Source organism: Coffea arabica, chromosome 7e (genome assembly GCF_036785885.1).
Source record: "Coffea arabica cultivar ET-39 chromosome 7e, Coffea Arabica ET-39 HiFi, whole genome shotgun sequence".
Taxonomy (NCBI): domain Eukaryota; kingdom Viridiplantae; phylum Streptophyta; class Magnoliopsida; order Gentianales; family Rubiaceae; genus Coffea; species Coffea arabica.
Window position 1 is genome coordinate 5336027 of NC_092323.1, and position 21521 is coordinate 5357547.

General features: G+C 36.3%; 2 protein-coding genes across 2 annotated transcripts; both read left to right on the forward strand.

Moving 5' to 3' along the window:
* The first annotated feature begins 6830 nt into the window (after positions 1-6830).
* On the forward strand, positions 6831-10195 carry LOC113702350 (uncharacterized). Its single transcript, XM_027223514.2, has 3 exons — positions 6831-7268; positions 7464-7593; positions 9492-10195. The coding sequence occupies exons 1-3, from the start codon at positions 6885-6887 to the stop codon at positions 9710-9712; spliced, it is 735 nt and encodes a 244-aa protein (XP_027079315.2). The 5' UTR covers positions 6831-6884; the 3' UTR covers positions 9713-10195.
* A 3642-nt stretch (positions 10196-13837) lies between these two features.
* Positions 13838-20947, forward strand: LOC113701294 (mitogen-activated protein kinase kinase kinase 5-like). The gene is made up of 11 exons (XM_027221880.2): positions 13838-14722; positions 15742-16359; positions 16433-16520; positions 17267-17329; positions 17409-17572; positions 17869-17944; positions 18819-18878; positions 18958-19083; positions 19709-19918; positions 20003-20100; positions 20311-20947. The coding sequence occupies exons 1-11, from the start codon at positions 14181-14183 to the stop codon at positions 20369-20371; spliced, it is 2106 nt and encodes a 701-aa protein (XP_027077681.2). The 5' UTR covers positions 13838-14180; the 3' UTR covers positions 20372-20947.
* The last annotated feature ends 574 nt before the right edge of the window (positions 20948-21521 follow it).

Sequence of the window (21521 nt, forward strand, 5' to 3'; positions counted from 1 at the left end):
TGACGTATCATAAACCATCCACTGAAAGGCTGCGCACCAAAACCCCATACCATTTATGACTTTCCACATTTTGACCATTGGCTACAACGACTTAAATTTCACTTTTACGGAATTACGATTGCAATAGCTCATCCCTTTGCGCCATTTCACATGGCATTTTCCTCAAAATACATTCTCCAATAATAATACTAAAACTTATTTCATAGGCAAAATAGCAATGCTCTTAGTTTTCGCACATTAGTCAGTATGATCTCCCGAAGCCAATCGTTAAAGGGAGGAGCCAATACCCATAGTCAATGATGCAAGAAAAAAAAGCAAAAGAAAAATTAAATTAAAAAAAAAAAAAGAAACAGAGGGAAAGAGAAGAAGGATGAGAACTTCTACAATTGCAACTACAGTTCATGACTTTTTTTTTAACCATAATTAACGTCGTTCTATATATATATATAGTTTAAGTAGTACATAAAGGTGCTATGGTTGTGTTTATATTTTGACTCCGTATGGATTAAATATTATTGAGAATGTTTTTGAAAAATTTTGTTTAGATTATATTTTTCTGAACTTTTTGTAGAAAAATTATTGTAACGATTTAATATTGGGAAAATGGTCAAATTCGTTCCTAAACTTTTTTTAAATGTTGATTTAATCCCTAATTTTTGTTTTCGGCCAATTTGATCCCTAAACTTATATTATGATTTCAATTAAGGATTTTTACGGCGGCGCAACCAGAAAAATCGATCAAACTTCTTATTAACCAATTAAACAGGGGTATTTTAGGAACTTTAGATATCTCATCCCTCTATCATTAATATCCACCGCTTGCCACCCATCTATTCTTCTTTCATCCCACCTCTCTTTACCCTCCCTCTATCATGTCAGTAATTATGCCTGCCATTCCTAGTGTTTGCCTGGTTCATATTCAATCCATTGTGGCATGACTTCTTCACGCTTTATTCATCACCGAACAATTAAAAGTTTTGAAATCCCATTTACCGACGTTCTCTTCGGGGGATTGGGGATTGTGGGAAGTGGGAACCATTTGCCATCAAGTTAGCTTAAGTCGTTGGTTAAGCAACAAAATTCCATCTCGAAGGAATCCAATCGCAATAACTAGTTTTTCTCGTCTCAGAATGATCAAACAGGGAAACAAATGATGATTAAGGAAAATAATGGATAAATGTAATCCAACAATTTGTCCATTTAGATTATAGGATTTGAAGGAAAGATCTAATGAACGAGTTAATTGGAAACACATAACTCAAATAAGAGTTCTGCCTTTTTTTTATTACTTTGGCAAAAGAAGAAATTGCCACAAAACACTTGCGTACAGTTTTGGGACAGAGTGCGCCTGCCGGAACAAACCTCCCCCCCTCCCCACAAACACAAAAAAAACAAAACAAAACTCCCAATTCCAATTACTTCTCCAAAAATATTACCAACCAAAAGAAAAAACGGGGGAAAAATGAGAGTAAAAGTAAAGTAGTAGCTGCTGCTCCACGTACCAGTAGAAAAAGGGCCTGAAAAATCAGCTAAGCATTAGATCTAGGAGAGTGATACTGGTGACTTTCTTATCGCAAGATTTTTTGAAATTAATTGCTTGGCCCGCTATTTAGCAATCGGATCCAGCCAAGAAGCTGACTTGTTTCTCTTTGTTATGATTTTTTTTTTTTGTCTTTTTCCCTCGCTAAGACCAGGCAAACACTAGGAATGGTTTTTTTCCCTCGTCTCCTCCTTCTCTCAGTCCACCTCTCTTTCCCCTCCCTCTATCATGTCAGTAATCACCAGGCTAAGAACATGCAAACATTAGAGGGAGGGAAAAGAGAAGAATGCGGGAGGGAAAAGAAATGTGGGGTGAGAGAAGAAGGAGGAGATAGGTGGCAGACGGTGGAGGTTGATAATAGAGGGAGGAGATATCTAAAATTTCTAAAATACCCATGTTTAATTGGTTAATAAGGAGTTTGATCGATTTTTCTGATTGCGCCACGGTAAAAATCCTTAATTGAAACTATACTATAAGTTTAGGGATCAAATTGGCCGAAAACAAAAATTAAGGATTAAATCGACATTAAAAAAAAGTTTAGGGACGAATTTGACCATTTTTTCTTTAATATTTATGAGGTAAAAAAGTAATTGAAAAATATATCCATAAAAAATATAACAATTTTTTTAAAAAAAATTACAATCCAAACACACACTTAACATAGCGTGTATACAAAAAATTTGTTCTCTTAACCATGTATCAATGTAGACTTGCCACTTACATGGTCGCTTCTATGGTGGAAAGTAGGTTGACCTGCCCACCGTAGGCACAAAGAGTGCTAGAAGGACAGCTCAGCACAAGCATCTCTATCCATGTTTTTGGGGCCCAATTGAGAGAAGGTGACCGGCAAAGCCTATTATCATCTGAAGGAGCTAAGAGCAGATACTAATATAAATTGGGTTGGGTGGTTAAATAAATTAGTGAAACCATAGATGCTATACTGGAATAACAATAATAGCAAAAGATCCTATAAGTGTAAATTTTGATTTTTACTTTATCATCAATTGCATTTTTTGCTTGCTTGTTTCAATGGATTTGCTATCATTAGATAATCCTATCACAACAAAATCTTTTAATTCAGCACTTACTTTTAAGTGTACATTTTGATTTTTACTATGATTTGATTATCCTTATCATTAGATCATTTTAATATTTAAAAATTCTCAAATTTTGGCACTAATTTACTGGTCAAATTTGTGATTTATAGTTTGTCATATCCAGTACAACTAGTTGCAGAGTTAGAATTTAAATTCATAACCATCTAGTTATTTTAATAGTTCAAACGTTCAATTTTTGAAATTTTGTATTATGTGATTTATGTTTATGATTATTTTATCTACAATCTCAATTCTATTTTCTTGGTGTATTATGTTAATTATATTTATAATTACTCATCTACAAATTTGATATCGATTTGAAAGTTACCATGTTTCGTATAAGATTACTTATCTAATTTCTAAATTAAAATTAAAATCTACCAAGTCAATTATGTCACGATTCTGGTTTTTTGTAACACTATGTTAATTATGTTTCTAAGTATTCATCTACAATTTTGATTCCAATTAAAAAAATCACTATCTATGAGGACTTAGTTAGAGGGATCGCTGTTAGTATAAACTTTTTAATATCATTTTCTAAACTTTCAATTTTATCCTTAGGGAAAAACTTTTAATTTTTGCTCTAATTGCTTAATCACATTTTGCCAATATAACTACCCTAAGTATTGTAATTACCAAATTACTATAACCTTATGAACCAAAATTTTTCAATAAATTATTGTGAAAAATAAAATTTTTATAAAATTAATTCCTTTTAATTATTTATGTATATAATTACTCATCTACGCGAACTAACAATTAAATTTAATCCTTAAGATTGGAGTACACATAAATACATTTATGGGCTTTTAACTTACCAAAATTGCCCTTTAAATACATTTATGGCCTGGGAGCTGCTCCCCAGCTGATGCCAATTTTTGGGTGCAAACAAGTGCCCATATGTTGTCGAGGAGCTTGCTTTTTATTTCTCATTGAAATAGAAGGGAACCACATAATCAACCACTTCTACCCACCTGGTGTCTAGTAGTTCATTTAATAGCTAGCTCTTGCCCAGCCCCGCAATGATGTCTTGGCCAAATTTCGTTTGCTCTTCCTACCATGCACAGATGCAGGGACGGAGCCAGAAATTTATTTTTGGGGGGGCCGAAGTGTATTAAAATTTTTTTTTTGTGACGAAATAAATATATTTAATAAGTAAAATTTAGAATCAATAATTATAAAAATAATAAAAACATATAATTATATGGAGAATGATTAAAAATGGTAGCTCTGCAGGGAGGATCTGGATATGTTCGAGGGGTACGATATCAGAATGTGAGAGTAGATGACGTTTCAAATCCCATTATCATTGACCAATTCTACTGTGATTCGCCGACGCCTTGCCAGAACCAGGTATGATTCACCCTCTAGCTTCATGGTTTTCCAGAATAGCTGGTTAATTGGGAACCAGACGGACTTTGTATTTTCTGCTCTCTTTGGTGAATAAACTCTGAATGATACTAAAATTCGACAAAAAAAAAAAAAAAGTGCAGGCAATTGTTTATCTACTCATCCTTAAAATATCCTGACAACGACTTTTTATATCCAGAGTTCTGCAGTTGAAATAAGTGAAATCATGTACAAGAACATTAGCGGGACTTCCAAAAGCAAAAACGCCATGAAATTTGCATGCAGCGACACGGTTCCTTGCAGCCACATTGTGCTGAACAACATCAACCTAGAATCTAGGGATGGTACCGTAGAGACTTATTGCAACTCTGCCATAGGGTTTGGGTATGGATACGTGCAACCCTCTGCGGAATGTCTGACCTCATCAGACAAAGAAAAAATCATCAAGCAGGAGCCTGAGCTTGCCCTCTGCGGAATGGCTGGGCTGGCCGTCGGAATCCCCTATATATAGGGGGTTTTCCGGCGGCTTGGGGGGGGCTTAAGCCCCCACCAGCCCCCCCCCCCATAAATCCGTGGCTGCACAGATGAGTCAGCTTTCCACCATAGACGGAACCCCACTTACATTACACCTGTACCTCCTAGCTAGCTACGAGAAGAAGCACTGCTGTAGTTAAATTTGGGACCCAGGGTGAGGGAACAAAAAGGAACAACTGAGGTTTGGAGTAATGGTTGGAGGGCGACGGGTGAGACCCAGGCAAAATGTAGTGAAGTACTGATATCCGGACGACTGCCCCACTGCCGTGCCTGGCCCCTGACCCGGAGGCAGAGCGCGGTAGGCCCGTGTCTGTGTCAGTGAGCAATTGCTTCTTCCTGCACGGCCTCTCACATTTCATTGAATGTGCCAGTGTTTTAACCCTTCCGCAAATTACATTTTTCTCTTAGTCACGTGTTCAAATTACCCTTTAGTATTTCTTTTCGGTTTTTTTTTTCTCTTTAGAACTCAAAAAATAGCAAGCCATGAAAATTGCAGCATTTTTCATGCTAGCTGCTATTTCTATGTATTTTTTTATTTATTCATTTCTTAATCTTCCATCCCTCTCTACGGCATTTTCACTCCAACTGTCATCAGACACATAATTGAAATTTCGAGTCTCACAATGTAATAACTATTCTATTCATGTATGTCGTATTATATTAATTAGGAGTTTAGGCCCGCCAGCTAATAGAGCTTGAGATCGATCAAGAAACATAAACATAAGCAATGGAACTTGATTTTTATGCGTGCTCTAGAATTCTCCATTAATTACCAACTAGACAACGTGTCCGTGCTACTAGTGCATTTCATTTTGAGGCCCTCCACGGAAATAATGCAAGAAATTATGGTGAGCATCGAATTACTGAACATAAAATTCTAGATACAAGGCGAGTTTTCCTTGCCATACTATTGGATTCTGGAATTTTCATATAAAGTTGGAAGGCGGTGGCTCATGCATGCACGGCTGACTAGTCAGCCGGAGGAATTAGTATCGGTATCACATACATGCATCTGCAACCAATGAATGAATGGAAGATATTTCCAGTACTCCCCCGTCTGGCAATATTTCGGTCAGCAAGGGGGGTTGTTTTATTAAGTATTAAGCTCGTCATTAGAATTTCCACACCACCTAATGCCATGATTCACGAACATAATTCTCAAAATTATTTTCATACTATTTTCCTATATCACATTCTTATAAGTAATGACAAATTTAATGCCAAAAGTCAAAACAACGTGTTTAGGCATCCCAAACCTAAATATAAGGAGACTGGGAGTCGTGGTAAGTGGTGGCTTTCTCATTGGTCCATAGTGAGTAGTAGTTTTGTGCAATTTTTGTTATAATAGTAGCATTTCCGTTTCTTTTATTTTTGAGTATTTGGAAAAAAAAAAAACAACAACAACAGCTTAGTAGTGGCATTTTTCTTGTTCATATCCGTTTGGATTTTTCTTTTTTTTTTTAAAAAAAAAAAACAAGTTTTTCAAATACAATATTACAGTAACACAAATTAAAACAAGTCAAAAAAAATCTTTAAAAAAAGTTTTTTATATACACTGGTACAGTGAAAATTTTCAGAAACACATAAAAAAAAAATAGGTCATCCAAACTTGAAAAAGTGATCATGCAGTAGTGCACATAAAAATAATTCCTGAATGAATGATGTTTTTAGTTGATGCCTCCCTTACATTGCCGTTACTTCCCCCCCCCCCCCCCCCCCCCCCAAAAAAAAATTCAATCTGACCCTGGAGGGGATAAAAAAGAATTAATGAAGCGGCGTTAGAAGATAAGAGATCCATTAGGACCCAATTTTAATGTTTCTCCACCCATATGTCTAATACTATTAAAACGCAATCTTACCCATTGAATGATTGATTTAAGGTTGACTTGACCACATCCTATTCAAATCACTTTGTCAACGAATTAAACAAGGTATAATTACAATTTCATGTTCTTTAACCTTCCAAAGTTAGAGTCACAACAACGAGGGGGTTTCATATTTTCCATCTGAGAGTACCAAGTTACTCGAGTTTGATCCGACAAATACAGTTTTGCCTGCTCGTCTATGACAAAATCAATACAGTAAGCTATTACTACCAGTATACAACAAGCCTTTTATTTCAAGTCGCATAAGAATTCAAAAATTAGAATTACTGCACTTGACGATCCAACCACCACACTTTTCCGTTGCATTTAGACGCCCAAAAGCCCCTTAATATTTACGGTCCAGTTGGTTTACCCAGCCACATTTAAGCCCATACATTTACAAGTTCAGCCCAAAGGCTTAAACCCCTTGAAGACAATCTACAACAATCAACCCTACATTCGAGTCATTACTGAATCTTTCAGCATTTCCGCAATACAATGTCCACGTGGTGGCGCGCGGCTGCCGGAAGCCTCAAAAGAGCGGCGGAGACTCCCAAACTCCGATCTTACCATACCATCCAAGCCATTCCAAGAGAGGTCACAGGAAGCAGAGGCTCCGCCAGAGACAGGGCCGAAGGCCGCATCCCGGCCGTCGTATTCTCTCAGAGCTACATCCAAACGAAGCCGGGCGATCCCACGTCCGTTTCTCCTTCGTCATCCGTCTCCAGAAAACGCCTCCTCACCACCGAGAAGAAGCAGATTAAAGCTATTCTTAACTCTGTGCAGCTCCCTTTCTTTTATTCAACCACATTTCCGCTCCAAATCCGGGCCGGGTCGGGTTCTTCTACTCTGATTGACTCCGGCAGAGTGCTTCCCATCAAGGCAAGTATGCGCTGCGTCACTCAGGAATCCCCATTTTTTTTAATTCAATTTGGCGGACAAATGATTGGTCAGGCCGCCGATCAGTGTGTTTTAAGTGGTAGTAGTAGCTTAGAGTGCAGGTGGTAGGACATGCTAATAATTGTGTTGTATTGCAAAAATGGACATTGTGCTAATTCCTTGAGTATTTGATTATAGATTCATAGAAATGAAGAGACAGGGGAGATAATGAACTTGGTGTTTGCATGGGCCGAGGATGGAAAGGAAATAAAGGTGGATGTGCCCCTCGTCTTTAAAGGGGAAGATGTTTGTCCCGGGATTCAAAAAGGTCCATTTTTCTTTGCTACGCATTCTGTTATTTTTCTTCACATTTCTTTCTTTATATTTTTTTTTCCAATTTTCACATTTAACATGTTGAGAATTTGCTATTTATGGGAGGATTTTAGTTAGAAACGGAAAAGAGAGGATTATTGTAGCATTTGTGAAACGATTAGTGTCAAGGTGATTTAGTTGCGCATTAGCTGATTGAGATGGCTCATGGCAGCTTCGATTGGTGACGCCCAAAAATTTGTAGTGCAAATGTAAAAACTAAACGTTAGTTTGTTGCTTTTACCTTTTATGAGCTTATCCTTTTCTTTTCCTTCTTAATGCTACACTTGGCTGAAATTTTTCTGTAATTTGAGGATGGGTGAGCTATAAATTGTGAAATCTTTTAGGCTTAGTTCGTGAAGAAGAGAAGAGAAGAGATAACTTGAAAGCTTTCTTTAGGCTTTTGCGAGTTTTGGAAAGAAAACAAATGACTATGGACAAATTAGGTTTTGAGAGGTTGTTCTCTATCATTTGACAGAATTTAGTACCATTTTTATCTGTTTCTACCCATTTCTCTTCTTCATTGGAGGGAGTTCTTTTTCAGACTATTAAACTTTCTAATTATTCTTATTTTGCTTTTGACCTGAAACTCACAAAGAGCTTTTATGTTTAGCAGCTTGCTCTTCTTTTTCTGTCCAACTATTTCCATCTCAATATGGCTTCTGTATTTTAATCAATTGAACTCTTTTCAAATCTGTTTATGGATTTCGAAGATGAGGACTTACAGATTGACCAGCTTTATGATTTGATAGGAGCTTAAGGTGAACATAGAGGAGAAGTCACTTTTCTATTGGTTGGCTTATGCTAATTCTCCCAATGGGGTATGTTTGCAGGAGGAGTGTATAGAAACTGGAGGAAGTAAACAAGGGTGATTGCTGTGAAGCTAAACTAAGTTATCTTATTGAGGAATGGTTTAAACTTTTTAGTTTCTATTCTAAATGAGATGCATGCCGTAGCTAGGACTAGGCATTACTTTATGGGCTCAAAAGATATGGTCGTCCATTATCGACTATTCTTAGGTGCCTTTCCTCTGAGGTTGTGCTATTGCATCAAACCCCGCTTAATCCTTTCAGGAAAAGTTTAAAAGGAGCATTTGGTGTAATATCATCACTCATCATTTAATTTTGTTTATGTCTGTCAGAATGCGAGTGGTAATATTTGTGTGTCTTCTAGAATCACCATGTATGACCAGGGTCCATGATAAATAGGTGCTGCTAATGGTTGTACTTGGTCCTACTATTTTACTCCTATTCTTTTGCTCCTTCTGAGATATCTTGGTGATTGTATATCTAGAATATGGTATGTTTTCTGTTGTTATGTTTTGACTTGATTTTCACTACTATTTGTTAGATTTCTGCTTCATTATGGCAAACCCACTCGCCATTGAGATTAATGGTGTAGGTTTTTGCCGACCTGGTCGAAATCAAATGCGTTAGAATTTAGATGAAGAAATGTTTTGGTCTTTATCTTGTCATATTAAACATATAGAATTTGTCTTGTCGATGCTTTGAAAGAATGGACTTCATTGTATGTGCCTATTGTTTTGACCATTTTTCAACTTGATAAATTCCAGCATCATTACTTTGAAATATCCAGAAATGGGAAAGGCAAATATTTCTTGACCAATTTGATTAGTTGTTACTGTCTTTCTGTTTTAGAAATTGATAAGGGGACCAAAATTTTGATGCCTGTGGAATTAGGCACCTATCTCTTTCATCTGGTTTTGAATGTTGAAAATTTGTAGTTCTACTCTTTCTTGCAAATGGTTGTTAAACTTTCTTGCACGTCATTAACTCCTGTGAGATAATCGTGACACTTATGTGAATTTCTGCTCTTTTCTTTTCTCTGTAAAAGCAGGAGGTTATCTACATATTGTGAGGAGGAGTCTAAGATATTTATGTCCAGCTGAGCACATCCCTCCAAAGATCGAGGTGGATGTAAGTAAACTAGATATTGAAGATAAAGTACTGATGCATGAGATTGATGTTCATCCAACCTTGAAGCTTCTGAGTAAGAATGAGGCGATGCCTGTATGTAAGATTTTGGCTTCAAAGATGCAAGACTCGGAGAGTGCATAGTAGGCAAAGCATGAAATCCCCAGGCTTGCTGTGTTGACTTTCGCTTAGAATGCTCAATGAACACACACACACACACACACAGAGACGAGTCAGAATGCTCAATTTTATTCTGGATGTATGCATTGGTGGGTTCCTACTTGGATGTTCAGTGTTGGTGAATTGCTCGTGTAATATTTCAGCTGGATAGCAATTGCAGAGGCTTTTAGTTCATCTACGAAGAATGGTTGTTGAGACAGTTGGAAGAAAATTGAAAAAACGACTGATATGTTCTAGTTGTATGGTGTTAATCCCCTGATTAGCACCCCGACAACCAATGAAAATTTTTGCATCTCTACATACAACATTTGTCTTTCCTAGTGCATTTGGAGGCATGTCAAGTTTGGCTAATGTGTCAAGCATAGGAATGAAACTTTCTAGAATGGAGTGCCTGATGATGTACTAGATTATTGGGCTTCTATGTTGATAAGATGGACACTTTCTAGATTGGAGTGCTTGATAATATGCTTGGTTAGTGGGCTTCTTCTATGTTGATAAGGTGGACTGTGTCCATGAGACCCAGTCTGTTGGCGGCAGTTTTGATTGGCGGACTGCTTTTGTGCGACTTGGAAGAATGCGTACTTAATCGCCACACGGGCGCATTAAAACTCAGAATCCATCAATTAATCCATCAATTAATAAATGTTGCTTGTAGGTCTTCTAACGACACAAGTACATGAGGTCATAACTTGGTCTCTGACTAATAGGACCCAAGGTTGCGTAGCTGTCCATATATCAAATAAAATTCTCGATTGTACTTGAAATTTGAAATGGTAAGAAGCCTTGACCTCAATTCTCAATTCAAGACTGAATTTCCTTTTGTCAACTTCTAGATCAAACAGTTGTAAATTTTGAATATTTCATGTGTAGCAGATTAAGGTTGAATATTCCTTTTTATGTAGTAACATGTTCGTGTTTGGATAAGATTTTTGGACAGATAAAGAATGATCACTAGTGACTACTCTTAAGGTCAAATTTTCAAATTTTGACAATTGATTTTAATTTTGTAAAATTGATTTTGTAGAATTGATTTTTAAAAATTAGATTAGTCAGAGTAACTCATGCGTTCTTATTTATAATTAAAAAGGCTAATTTAATAGTTTATTGGTGTTCTTAAAAAAAGTTGAAAAGCTAATTTTGAAATTCATATTAATAAATTTAGTCTCTGCCTAGATTTCCGACTAGTTTTCTGTTGGAATTCACTACGTGTCTTGCACGTAATTATTTTTTGAGGGCAAAATTGTTAAATTAAATTTTACATAATCCAATTCATGGTTCCTCACATTTCACAAAATGAAATTTTTTATCCCTCACATTTTACAAAATAAATTTTTTCATCATTCACATTTTCAAAATAGATTTTTTCATCCCTCATTGATCATGTGTGCGAATAATTTTTTTTAAAATCCATGCATATATCTATTTGATTTCAGGTGAAATCAAATAGAGATGTATTACATGTTATCCGTACTACTCAAGTGAAATCAAATAGATATATACATGAATTTAAAATTTTTTTTAGTTATTCACTTATATTTATTTTATTTTACTCGATAATTAAAAACAAATAAGACATTTAATCCTAAATATTATCGAATGTTTATATCAAAATAAATTTGGATAGAAAAAATAAACAAAGAAAAATATGATAAAAAGAATAAGTGATTGGCACTTTCAAATTAAAGACAATCACAAGGCAAATAATTCAACTCTTGGTCTTAAAAGTGACGAGTAGAAATTTTAGATTCAAATTGCAATTTGTTAGCATAACTATAGAATTCGAATTAGATGGTATTATTATACAACTCAATAAATAAATTATTACCAAAAGAGATAGTCACAAATATTGAATAGGTTCACATTGTGAAATCATATAGATATTTACATAAGTTTAAAACAAAATTATTAGTTTTAAATTCCTGTATATATCTATTGAATAGCATATATATAACTACGATTAGCCTATTTAGGTGAAATCAAGTAGAGATATATTATACGTTATTCGTACTATTTAACTGAAATCAAATAGATATATACATGGGTTTTAAAAAAAAAAGAGATTATTGGTGCACATGATCAATAAGGGATGCAAAATTTATTTTTAAAAATATGAGGGATGAAAAAATTCATTTTGTAAAATCTGAGAGATGAAACAATTTATTTCGTAAAATGTTAGGGATGAAAAAATTCATTTTGTGAAATGTGAGGGACCATGAATCGGATTATGTAAAATTTGATTTGACAATTTTGTTCTTAAAAACTGATTACGCGTAAGGCACGTGGTGGATTCGAACATAAAATTAGTCGAAAATTTAGGTAGGGACCAAATTTGATCAACGTCAATTTGTAAGGGACGCAAAATTACACTTTTAAAAATGAAGAACAAAAAAAAGTCATTTTGTAAAATATAAAAAATATTTTGAACGATTTTTCCTTAAAATTAATTGAGAATATGTACTAAATCCACTTATTTTATCTTTTGCATAAGTAACATGACAGAAAAATGGATTTAAACCAATTTGCAGTCAAGTTCAACAATCCAATTGGAACCTCATTTACCATATTCACATGCATCATCCCTTCTTTTTTTTTTTTATACAGTACATATTTTTTGGCTTGCAAATGAAGAGAGTCAAATGCAAAGTATAGTGAGCGTGGAAAATTTTCTCGGTCTTCCGGAGGCAGGCTCCGTAGACTTTCTTCATTGATTTCTTCTCTGAGGCTCCGCCAGGCTTACTGGGTTCGAGGTTGTACGGCGAACTGTTTGGCATTCCGTGCCAGCCCCTATGCGACAGGCGACTGGGTCATCAGTCAACACTATATTCCGATAACTGTAATATATAAAATTGGAAAATGCTACTCTATTAAAATAAAGTGAAAGATAACTCAGCTGCGCGATGGTAATATAAAGTCGAAAAATGTTACTCTATAATTTTTTTTTTACTTTATAAATTTTTATATTTATATTTATCGCTTAAACTTGTAATTTTTAATTGCTTCTTGCAGGTAAATTTTTGGTGTTTCATCTTTAGAACGAGTTTCACTGATAGAGAGTTTTTCTACACAATTTTCTCTTATGTCCAGATATGCCCAACGGTGGACGGAGTAACAACTAACAACTAGGAGTATTTTTATTTTTATTTATATTTAAAAAAAAGAACAACTAAAATTATTAGTAAATCAAAAGTGCCAATTTTTTATACATTATTTGTAGTTTAAATTCTAATATATATATTTTTATCGATTTTGCTTAGTTTTCACTTTACACCCCTAGTTTCTTGCATGCATCACTTTGTCCCCTTAACCTTATAATCTTTTTCTTTTTGAGTAACAAAATTTATTTTATTTTATTTATAAACACTCAAAGTTAAACTCGATTATCTAGTGTGTTGTATGTGCTCTTTCCTAGTTACCAAAGCATAGAAAATAGCACTTGATTATGAGTGTAACTTACAAGAAAGGTTGCTTAAATTATTTTTTCTATTTTCAAACTAATCATAACTAATCGTACATTTCTAACAAGAAAGAGTAAATTTTTTGATATAATAAGAAGGTAAAAAGTTACTTACTTTACAAGATAAAAAAGAAAAATCCAAGTGGACTTTGGGCTTGTTCATAAATGGGTATAAGGACTTGGTTTTAACCTTTGATTATAAAACAAATTAAGTAAACCTTTTATACACTCACGGTGCATACATCATCATGATTGGAATTATTATGTATTTAACGGTGAAAGTGTATACACAATCAGTGTGTAAAAGATTAATTCAAAAAGAAATTTGATTTATTTAAAGACACAATAAACTAAAAACTAATATTTTTTTGGGGGGGTTCACTTCTAACTGTAATTTTGAGAACTAAAAGTAATTTGGAACACGCTTTTTGTGAAGTCGTTTGAGGTTGGTAGTTGGTACTTAAAAATCCAAATAGACAGAGTGAATTGAACAACTTTTCTCAATCCCGTTCCACTCTATACGAGGATGATAAGGGAGAAATTTGTGAAAAATAGGGGTGAACAAATTGCAAAAAGGGAAAATGAGGAAAACAGAAACAGAAAAGAGAAAAAGTCTAACTGTCGACCTTAGCTAATTTTAAAAAGTGGCAGGACATATTGACCTTTGGAGGGAGACAGCCTCCTTCTCTCTCCGCGGTCTTCCCCACTCCTCCATTTTTTTTTTTTTTTTGGGTTGTCTGGTGGAGCTACGTTCTTCTCGTAACCGCGTTTCTTCAGATTTTTGCTTCATCTTCTTCCTCCTTGATTAGATTTGCATTTTGTTTAGTGAATTTTAGTTTGTTTTCTTGATTCAATTAAGCTCCATCTTCCTACGGTTGGTTGGTTCTCATAGCTCGAATAAAATTTTAAATTTTGCGAATTGAAATCCATAATTTCCTTGCCCATGAACACCGGAGCGACCATATCACCGTACAATGCATGCCCACCACATTGTCCTCTCCACTAACAATGAAAAAGCCAACAGCCAGTTGGTTGCAAAACGCATTTTCATTCTCCTCGTCTTCCTCCACCAAATCAACTTCCGATGATAGCATAATCAGCGGCCGCTACGCTGCAAAACCGTCTCTGTTCTCCAGCCGCGGTGGTCGGAGCGGCCGTCTGCTCACGCGAGCCAAAAAGCTCCGGCATTTGACCGATTGCGACGTCGAATTCTCGCGCAGCACTCGGGCTTCTTTCGACGATTCGCCTGCTAGATTATCTATGGGCGCTTTTTCCCCAGCTGCTGCGGCTGCCGCTCCGCCGTCTCCTCAACCCCTTCCCTTGCCGGAATTGCAGATGTTGCTCCGTCGTGATTCTAAATCTGCTTCCGACAGGACAATGTCAAAAAATGTCCCTCTGCCGTCGCCGGGGGAGGCGCATCAAAGGGAGTCTGGCGCAGAGGAGAAAGAAAAAGAGAAGAGCGATTGTCTCAATGGAGTTATGACTAATGATGCAGCCACGTCGAGCAATGCGGCTGGGAGGTAAATAGGAAAATAAATTGATACTTCTGGCTCACATTCCAAGTAATGAACGTTAATGATTCGTTTTATTTTATATACCTACAATTAATCATAATTGCACTTAAAAGCTTGGTTTTTTCTTGCCCTTCACAAGCTCAGAAATCTTCAGCATTTTATTTGGCTTATTGGAGGCTGGTTAGACTATAAATATCCTCCATTCTTCACGGGTGAATTTTTTAAAAATGCAATGCTTCGTTTCAAGCTTTAAATGAGATTCTGAAGATGGTCGGTTGTGTACATTTTCAGCTCGGTTGGAATGAATAACTATTAAGAATTGGTTGTTTAGGTACCAGATTATGGCAGACATATTTTTTCGTTGCACTGATTATACTCGTGCTGCTTTTTGGTTAGAGAGAGGATTAGCATGGTTAGTATTTTTGGAAATATACTCAATTGACAAGTGGCAAAGCTTCAAGATTAGAGTTTTAACGAGAAATTTTAATTTATTAGGAAGGTGCTACAGAGATTGCAACGGAGAGATATAACACTAGTCAAAGGCAGCAGAATATGTCAACAACCTGTAAATGTGGGTTAATGCAGTTGAAAATCCAGATTTGGATGCTCAATCTATTCTTATCCAATCATTTATTTTTTCATACTTTAAGCTTATCAATCTAGAATTTATTTGCCTGAAACATGACCTGTTCTACATGTGGATTTTCAATCGTTTGAAATTTTTATTCTCAAACTCTTTGGAGCAAAAACCAATACTAGGAGCAGAGATCCTGAAGCCCATCTGTTGGTTGAGTTGGATGAAAAAGTTATAAAGTTAAATATCTAGAATTATACACTTTTACTCCATAGGGATCTTTAACAATTATGTTTTTAAGATAATTGCAACATTTGATTTTTCATTGCACCATTTGCTGTGTCTTTCGTCATACAACTAAACCACTCCATTGGATTTGCATTCCTGATGCCCTCTGAATCTGGAAAAGCTTGACCTTTATCGATGTTGTTTTCAAATCATGCTTATGCAGGTTAATAAGCCAAGATGCTCAGAAAAATGTAGAAAATACTGACAATTGGTCATCTAGGAAGTCACCTCCAAAGGTGAATGGTTCAGAGAGAAATCCCGATAACTATAGAATGAGTACTCCCCTTAGTGCTCCTGCTAGTCCTTATGCAAGTCCTGCACTTAGCCCACACAGAAATGCTGGGGATGTTTTGAAACCTCAGTACATGACTCCACCGAGTCTTTTTCAAGTTTGGTCTGCACCAGAGATGCCTTCTCTGGATTCAACACTAGTTCCTGGATTCTCCTATCAAAGCTCCTCTGAGATAGCTGCTTTTCCTGTAGATAATTCTTCACTGCCTAGTCCAAAAATTAACCTCTCCAAAAGTCCTAATGGGCCTGCATCACCATTGTGTAACAAGCTATCAAGTGAGACCTCAGTGCCACGACATGATTGCAATGCTCAAGCCAGTGTCAGTGTCCATCCCTTACCTCTCCCTCCAGGATTTGCCATGGCTTCACAGCCTACCCTTATTCCCCAGCTAACTCCTAAACTGGATATAGCTCCCATCAAAAGTCAGTGGCAAAAGGGAAAGCTCATTGGGCGTGGGACTTTTGGAAGTGTTTACGTGGCCTCCAACAAGTATGGAAATTCTGAACATTTTTCCAATTCTTTTCTATTTTCTATACATTTGCTAGATTGTTCTTTTTGACAGAAAAACTGGAGCTTTATGTGCAATGAAAGAGGTTGAAATGTTGCCAGATGACCCAAAATCTGCTGAGTGCATAAGGCAGTTAGAGCAGGTAAGTTTCGAGTATGCATTCTGTTGTGCTGTGTTTTACTTTGTTGGTCTTCTGCTTGATTCTTTAGCTTGGTAATTCATATTTGAAAAATACAGAGTGTGCTGCTAAATCCGACTTTTTCTGGCTGCTTCTATTAGCTGATAATGACCATCCTATTGGCCAACACAACATTTCAAGTTGGCAACTTTGAGAATATTTGTGTTCTATCTGACAAAACTTTTAGGAAAAGCATGAAAACTGCATCCCATCCATCATGTCCACAGTGATATTGGCAAGTAAACGACAAGAAAATTATTTGTAGTAGAAAAAAAAGTGTATCAGTTACAGCTATTATTGTAATTAAAGCAGTCACAGCTCCTTGTTTCTTTTCTGGTTAGCCATGCTTCATGAGAATATGCTAATAATTCAATCAGTTGAATGTACAACTTGTTTGTGCACTTTTTTAAGGGCAAATTGTGTTCATCTCTTTTCAAGGCATTTGATTAAACACACTTAACAGATCACTCTTGATTAGGTTTCAAACAATATTTTAGTGTTATATGTGTTCTGATGACATTTGTGGGGAATACTACATTTCCATGTACTTGCATGCCTATTTTCTGAAGCAAAATTAGTTTTTCCCTGCATTTTGCCTTTTGTCTTTGATGGTTTGAAATTAAGTACCAAAATTTTGGCTACAGGTTCCATTTTCTACTTTTCAAGCCACAAAATTGACTGTTTCTTTAAATGTTATATCATTGTCTCAGGAAATTAAGGTTCTCAGTCATCTCAAGCATCCGAACATTGTGCAATATTATGGTAGTGAAGTAGTAAGTATTCCAGTGGGCCATTCATTATGCTCCTCAGTGACCTCTTTACAGGCCTTAAGGCAATTTCTTGATTCTGTAGGTTGGTGATCGGTTTTACATATATTTAGAGTATGTTCATCCTGGTTCAATCAATAAATTCATTCACGACCACTGTGGAGCAATTACGGAATCTGTTGTACGGAACTTTACTCGCCATATTCTTTGTGGGCTAGCTTACTTGCACAGTACGAAAACAATACACAGGTAAATTCAATACTCCAAAGTCTGGTTTCAGGATTTACTAATGCGGCCAAGTGGAGTCTGGCGCGGTAGATTTCCTGCTTCTTTGATTTGCCAATAAATGGATTGTAATAAGGGGAGCCTTTCCACGCCTTGTGCATCTGTTATTAGAGATTGTATGAAGATTTCATGTTATACTCTGCTGTAACCTTTGCCTGTTTTCTATTTCGGGTGATCCCCTTTTGAATTTCTGTCGTAAGACCTACATCTGAGTTTAGAGATTTACTTCACATAAATTTGACCATCACCGGATTTTATAGGGATATCAAAGGGGCAAATTTGCTTGTGGATGCTTATGGGGTTGTGAAGCTTGCTGATTTTGGGATGGCCAAACATGTAGGTGATGATTTCTGTATCTACTACAGTTTGTATCATTTTGAAATGAAAGAAGGGAAATTATTGTTTGTTAAAAAAGGCCTATATATACAAAGAATTTTCTTACTTGTTTTTTTGGAGTTTGCTGTTGATTGAACTCTTCAGTCCTCAACACCCGCCCCTTTTCCCCCTCTCCCTCCCTCTCTCTCTCTCTCTCTCTCTCTTCCTGTTTTGCGGCCAGGCAATGTATTCAGCATTCTCCTTAACTGTTGTATGAACATTGATACTTGTTGCATCATAATATTTTGATACATCATATATTGTTGGGTTATGATTTGGTTAAGGCAACAGCAAGGGTAGCTAGCTAGGAAAGCTTTGCGGTGTTGGAGGTGAGGATTGCCTTAATTCTTTCTACAAAATCGACGTTAAGTTCAGTGTTTGGTGAGGTTGAAGCACATTATTTGATCTTGGGACATTCATAAAATATGGTTATAAATTTTTATGCTCTTTATAAAATATAGTTGAAGCACATTATATCAATTATAAAGAATTTTTATGCTCCTAAAGTAAAAACAAAAAGCTGTTGAGGAATCAAACTTTGTGGAAAAATATCTCAGCTTGAACATATAGCAAGTTGTTATAGAGCCTTTCCTTGCCAATGAAACATCAGTACTGCACTTTTTCAAGGTTGAATTTCATAGTTCCAGGGAACTGTAAGATTAGATCTGAGGTTTTGGTGGTACCAACGGAAGAATTATTGATGTTGTGATCATGTCATCTGATGTCATCTCTTCATATATTGAAAATTCTTTTGTTGCTATTTACTTTGACTTCTTGTTGGCAGGCTATTTCTGATTTTTATCATGATCAAACTTAAAGGTTTCTCTTTCTGCAGCTCAGCGGCCATGCTGCTAATCTTTCTTTAAAAGGTAGCCCATATTGGATGGCCCCAGAGGTATAATCTTCTCCAAGATAATGTTTCTGAAAGCACATTGTCTCGCCTTCTAGATCTGATATTAGTTTATTTCATGCAGCTCTTGCAATCTGTGATGCAACAGGATTCTAATAGCGATCTGGCATTGGCTATAGATATATGGAGTTTGGGTTGTACAATTATTGAAATGTTGAATGGAAAACCTCCATGGAGTGAGTATGAAGGGGTAAGCTCCGATGTTCATTTTTATCGTTGAATTTACTTGATATTAGCTGATTAATAAGCTTGCTTTCTGGTGGTAGCTCCCTCAGAATGTTGGAAAATTCGCACATTTTGTTTGCTTTTCTTGATTCACTTCAAGTGCAGAATAACATTTTTGAATATGATCTCTTTGATAAATTTTTTTGGTTGATTAGCTGGAACCATTTCCTTCCACTTCTTCCTTTGTTCTCTTTCATGATTGAATTAAGCACAACTCATTAAATAGAGTTTGTCTTAATTTCTCATGAGATTGTGTCGGTACCTTACACTAGAACCTATAGGATTTTATGCCATAGTACAAGGCACCTTATGCATGGTACTAACTAGCATAGACAAAAAGAGTTGACTTACTATCATGTATCAGTGTCAGCATGATCTTGTTGTTGCAATATGTTAAATAAAACTACTAAAATCAAGATTCCAAGGAATTCTGTCCCCATTTACATTTATATTTTTCTTTTTCTCTAGAGGGATGGAGGGAGGGAAGAAGAAGAAGGATACGATTAATACAACACGTGTACTTATGTTCCATTTGCATCAGAAAATTTTGATTCAATTTTTAGTCTTTCATTTGAGCTTGTAATCTGCAGGCTGCAGCCATGTTTAGGGTACTCAAAGAGACCCCTCCAATACCTGAAAATCTGTCAGCAGAAGGGAAGGATTTTTTGCGTTGTTGCTTTCGTAGGAATCCTGCAGAAAGGGCTTCAGCTAGCACATTACTGGAACACCGTTTTGTTACAACCTCTCATCCACCAGATATTTTATCCTGCAGTCTGTCTCTTAGTGGGATGAAATTGAGGGTAAACTACTTCAGCACATTGTCCTAATGGATGGCTTCTCCATGTTTATGGTTTATTATTGTTTATGCTATTATGTGTTGACAGGATGATGCAAATTCCCAAAGAGAGCGCTCAAACAGTAAGCTTGATCAAGTCCCTGCATACTCAGATATGCATATTGCCAAAGGAAAACTGACTGACAAGTAAGAGTTACTCTATGCTTTAAAATGTTCATTAATATTTTATACACCATCTTTGCAAGTTTTTACTTTTACAAGCAGGTCTATATTAATGCCAAATCATCTCTAAAATCTTGTCATTTCACCACATTCATGTGAACCATCTATTGTAAGCGCTGACTACTGAGTCGGCAGTTGAATTAGTGTTAACTTTGAAATGTCCTTGTGCTTCAGCTACATTCATGGTTCTCTTGCTCCAGTGAGATTGGCCAACGATGTCGCTACAAAACTTTAACACTACAGGTGGTAGCCCTGTCATTCACCTCATTCAACATTGGAGGTCCTTCCTAGTCCATCTCCACACCTGGATTCAATTATGTGAAGTTATTCATGAAGAGAGGCTAACAGTGAACCATTACAGAAATGGAAGGCGATCTAACACTTATTTTAACGTGGTTTTCCATAAAGACCTCAGTTTACAGATGCATTGGAACTTATTGTGCTCTTGTAGGTAGCTTGCAGCCATAGGAATTGCTGTCAGTAGGCTCTTTGCCTCTTTGTTTCTGTTCATACTTTGAGAGATAGAAGCACAATAGTCATAAGAGTTTGCAGGACCTGGGTTTTCAGAAGTAGGAGCTTGTGTCTATTCACAAGGTGTAGGGCTTGAACAATATAGCAGCAACCAAAGCCCAATTATGATTCTTCAGTCAGAGAATTCAACAACGCGTTTCTTCTCTGATGTGGAACGTTTATAAGCATGCCGGGCCAGAGTTGAAAGAATTGTAAATATCATTTTGAATATTTGATCAAGTCACTGTGCTCCTGCTCTTCAGGATTTTTTCTAGCAAGACAAAATTTACTTGTCAACTAATCCACAGATTGAAATGTCGCCAGCATGTTTGAAAGAGGTTGCTGTGTGTGTCCCACTTCCCATCTGTGGCCCTCTCCGTGCGCCTCTGTTGTCGGAAGATACTCTTTGGGAGGAAGAAGATCTACCATTATAAGATCTGTGGAGAATAGTAAGCCTTCTCCTTCTTCTTCTTGGACAGATAATATCACAAATTTGAGCTGTTGCAGCAACAAGACTTGTGCCATTTTTCGTTCCTAATATTTTTGTGACTGAGGTGGAGGATGCTGCAACTTTTTTTTGTCTTTTTTTTTTTATTTTGGGGGTAATTAACTCTTTTTAGTGGTATAGTGAAAACGTACACACTAGTGAGGGGGATCCCTACAGCTAACACACAAGTATATCAAACATGCAAACCTGCAATAAAAGCCTATAACTGCCGGCAGACTAACACACCGAGAATCAACAAACGCAAAAAGAACTAGAAACAGGAAATGTGCAGCTTTTTACAAAAGGCATCTTGATATGCCTTGAACCTTCCAGCCAGACCCCAATTCTTCAAACATCCTTCACAACCTGCTCAATCACAACAATCATA